The 4618-nt window shown below is 27.9% G+C and overlaps 1 protein-coding gene across 1 annotated transcript; it reads left to right on the top strand.

Moving 5' to 3' along the window:
- Positions 1–262: 262 nt before the first annotated feature.
- Positions 263–3480, top strand: LOC101492092 (isoliquiritigenin 2'-O-methyltransferase-like). Its single transcript, XM_004499788.4, has 4 exons — positions 263–715; positions 1251–1564; positions 2442–2506; positions 3073–3480. The coding sequence occupies exons 1-4, from the start codon at positions 273–275 to the stop codon at positions 3364–3366; spliced, it is 1116 nt and encodes a 371-aa protein (XP_004499845.1). The 5' UTR covers positions 263–272; the 3' UTR covers positions 3367–3480.
- Positions 3481–4618: the final 1138 nt, after the last annotated feature.

The following is a 4618-nucleotide window of genomic DNA, read 5'->3' as shown; positions in this document are numbered from 1 at the left end:
CAAAATATACTTATAAAATAAATAGGCTTAAGTTTAATGAATAAATAAATAAATCCAAATATATGTGATATAGTCCCGCGTATGTAGCTTGATTGATAAGTTAAAAGACGTCAAAAAAATATTATCAAAAAGACGTTCCAGATTTAAATTTGAAAAAACTGATAAAACTACTAATTTATTAACGTTTACTTACAAGAAAAAAATACATGCGATTATAAATGCTACTCATTGATAAGTTGGAGTGATAAGGCAAAGTCTAACAAAAAAAAATCATGGGTTCTATCACCGAAGAAATTCAAGTTCTTCCAAAAAGTTCATCACTTCAAACAGAGGATGATGAATCATGTCTCTCTGCTATGTTTCTTTGTTGTGGTCCAATCATTTATACATCAGTATTAAAAGCTGCAATTGAACTCAATTTATTTGAGATCATATCTAAGGCAAATCCACAAGGTGTTTCAGCATCTTATGTTGCTTCACAATTACCAAAAATTATAACACAACATCCTCAATTGCCTCGAAGGCTTGATCGAATGTTGTGTCTTCTTGCAAGTCACTCTCTTCTTGTTTGTTCTATAAGTACAAATGAAGAAGGTGGAATTGAAAGACTTTATGAACTCTCTTTGGCTGGTAAATACTTTGTTAATGATGAGAATAATGGATCTGTGGCTTCATTTTCAACATTTATGAATCATCAAAAGCTCATGGATGCATTGTAAGTCATTTATCTGTACAATATATGAAAATATATTTATTTATCTTTTGATGAATAAAATTTATGCCATATCCAACTATCTAACTTGCACCTAACCACACCTCCATAGACACATCTTTAATAAACACTAAAGTGAACAAACGCGCAAATTGTGAATGTTAAAACTATTTCTTTAATTTTGAAAATTGTTAAAAAAATTATGAATTTATTTATTTATTTATCAGTTATGAAAATATAATATTTAGTTGAATAATTAAAGAAATTTTTTAGTTAAGATTTGTTAAATACATGACTCAAGCCCAAGCTTTACTATTTTGGTTAAGGTTTGTTAAATAATGACTCAAAAAAATTGACAAGTCAAATTCATTTAAATTTGACAAGTCAAATTCATTTAAATTTGACAAGTCTTGTTTACACCTTTAACAATTAAAATTGAAAACATTGTAAATCTACTTTTTAATCTTCCTCTAATAAATTTTAGGATGAGGGATTAGTAACTTAATATGACTAAGTTGTTATGTTTCATCTTTGTCAGCAACAATTTTAAGGAGGTACTATTAGATTGTGATCATGGACTATACATGAAAGTTCATGGAATGCCTGTTTATCAAGGCATACAATCTGATCCAGCTTGGAATCATATGTTTAACAAAGCAATGAGAGATATTTGCACACTAGAAATGAAGAAGATATTAGAAAAATATAAAGGGTTTGAAGGAATATCAATGTTGGTTGATGTTGGAGGAGGAATTGGACAAAGTTTGAATATGATAATCTCTAAGTATCCTTCTATAAAGGGTATTAATTTTGATTTGCCTCAAGTAATACAAAATGCTCCAACTTATCCAGGTACATATCTCTTCATATATAAGCAATAGAGGATTAAAATTGTATTTCCTTTTTTTTTTTTTCTATACTATCTTCTTTCTAATGAACACTTGACAAATTACTTAAATATTTTTCTCTATTTTTGATTAATTATAATAGTTTACTCTTAATTATTATGACTTTGTCTCTCAATATCAAACTATTTTGAATAAATTACGAAAATTAAGAAAATCTGTTGTGATGTGAAATTTTTAACAATTAGTATGATTTTACAAATTTACTCCTAAAGAAATAGAATTTATTAATATTTTTATTATAGTATTTATTATTGATTACGAGTTGAAAATTTAAAACAGGTTTTAAGAAAAAGACAAGAAAAAAACTCAAGAATGTCGCGCACGCGTGTGTATATATATAATATATATATTCTACATCAAGTCCTTTTTTAAATTAAGTTATAATTTGATCAAAAAAGAATGAAGTATTTGATATATATTATAAACTAAATATATGTCAACTTTTACCGACTAAATTATAATTCAATTGTCTCTTTAAAAAATCCTTATGAGCATCATTTTACTAATAAGTTAATTGTAATAGAGACGCATATATGCATATGTAGTACTACCTTCATTCATTTTTATAAAGTTATAATTTTATCATTAAAAGTAATGTATTTGGTTTATATTATATGATGTATTTGAATTATTTTATTGATCAAATATACATCAAATTTTATTGGTCAAATTATAACTCAATTGTCTCTTACGAAAAGAACTCAATGAAATATAATTTTACTAATAAGTTAATTGTAATAGAGAGAACATCCTCCACACTAAGAACTTTTATATGTAAGCATGTATGTCACTAATGAGTGCATTGTTGTTGATTCATTTAGGGATTGAGCATATTGAAGGAGACATGTTTAAAAGTGTCCCAAAAGGTGATGCAATAATATTGAAGGTTCGTACATCTATATCATACCACACTTATATATTAGCCTCCTTTGAAAAACTGTCTTTAAAAAAATATTAATTTCTAAATTATTAGATGCCTTAATTTTTTTTTCAAAAAATATCTCTAAATTTACCATCTTTTAATGTCATTCTTTAACTAAAAAATTAACTTAAAGGTAAGGTTGAAATATCAATATACAAAATGAACTGATTAAATACATTGTCTAATTTTTTTAATATGCATGTGTAAAATAATTTTAACTTTTCAAGATGTATATATAATAAATAAATAAATAAAAACAGAGATAGCTATTAACTGAATTTCCAACTAACTTTTGTATTAGCTACTAACTGAATTCCTAACTAACTTTTGTATTAGCTACTAACTGAATTCCTAACTAACTTTTGTATTAGCTATTAACTAAATTTCTAACTAACTTTTGTATTAGATACTAACTGAATTCCTAACTAACTTTTGTATTAGATACTAACTACTTCTACTCCTTCTTTCTCAATCTTAACAGAGTAACAATTTTTTTTTTTTTTTTTAATGTGGTTGGTTAATGATTGTAGGCTGTATTGCATAATTGGTCTTATGACAATTGTTTGAAAATCCTAAGTATGTGCTACAAAGCATTGCCACAACATGGGAAAGTGATTGTTGTGGACTTCATAATGCCTCAAGAAATTCAGCATACAAAAGCAGATAAGATGATTACTAGCTTTGACAATCTCATGTTTTTGGATGGTGGTGTTGAAAGAACAAAGAAAGAATTTGAAAAGTTATGCAAATGTTCTGGTTTTTCCAGTTTTAATGTTGTTTGTCTTGCCTTCTCTGCTTTAGGAGTGATGGAGTTTTATAAATAAATAAACAAGAGTAAGGCTACTCGTTATGTAAGGAACTTTGGATCATTAATTGATTATATATTTTTAAAGAATAAATAATATGACATTCGATAAAATTATTAGATGTCAAAATATTGAAATCTATTGTTATTGTTATTGTTATTCTCAATCATGTGATCAATACTATTGGATTAATTGGGACTATTATTATGAAATACTTATGATAGTAATGTGAGTCCCTTCATCAATCAAAATTTAAAGAAAAGACCCATATCTCTTTCCATTATATAAGTTTAGTTTCGCAATTGATACTACTTATAATAGTTTATTTCATCTATCACACACAAATTGTAAGATCTCCATATTGTTGATCATGGGCTCATTGTCATGTGCATGTAGAGGCAAGTCTAAACTCTTGATGTTTTTACAAAACACTCATTTTGTGGTCAACTTTACAAATATTTTGTGGTTGAAAAAAACTCTCACAAATTATTGACCGAAAAAGCTCTCACAAATACTAAAATTTAAATTGGTCGTTATTTGTTGCTAAAAAACCCTCACAAAGGACTACAATTTCAGCTGGATTTTGTGGCTGCTTAAGCCCTCACAAAATCACAACGTTGGCATTTTGTGAGGGCTTAGGCCGCCACAAAATCCAGCTGAAATTGTAGTTCTTTGTGAGGGCTTTTTCAGCCACAAAATCATCCATTTATGAGGGTCTAAGCCACCACAAAGGCAAGCAATTTGTGACCGCACAGGCTGCCATAAAATCAGAGGACTGTTACACTTTGTGGCTGCAAAGACCGCCACTAATGTCCAATGTACTGTCGTTAGTTGTAGCTGCTTAGGCCGCCACAAATGCCTTCTTTTCTAACCGTAAAAGTCTCCACAAAGGCTTTAGTTACCGTTGGATTTTGTGGTTGCTTTGGCCGCCACAAAGGATAAAAAAATCTATAAATATCACTCCTCTTATCATTTTTTATTTCTACCTTCTCTCTAAACTTTCTTTCTAAATTTTCTCTCCACCTTCTCTCTACAAATATTATTTCTCCAAGTTTTTTCTCTACTTGAATTTTGGTAAGTTTTTATTTTATATTTAGTTTTTTTATTTCATTTTTTATTTGAAGTTGTTTATTTAATGAATATTATTTAATTTTTATTTTGAGAGTGGTGATATTGTGTTTACTTCGAAGAGTTCTCAGTTGTGTGAAAGCTTCAAGTCAGACACTACCCGACATCAAGTTAGTATTTTATACATTTTAAATATAGATTA

This window comes from Cicer arietinum, chromosome 5 (assembly GCF_000331145.2).
Source record: "Cicer arietinum cultivar CDC Frontier isolate Library 1 chromosome 5, Cicar.CDCFrontier_v2.0, whole genome shotgun sequence".
Taxonomy (NCBI): Eukaryota; Viridiplantae; Streptophyta; class Magnoliopsida; order Fabales; family Fabaceae; genus Cicer; species Cicer arietinum.
This window is presented reverse-complemented; position numbering and strand designations above follow the sequence as displayed.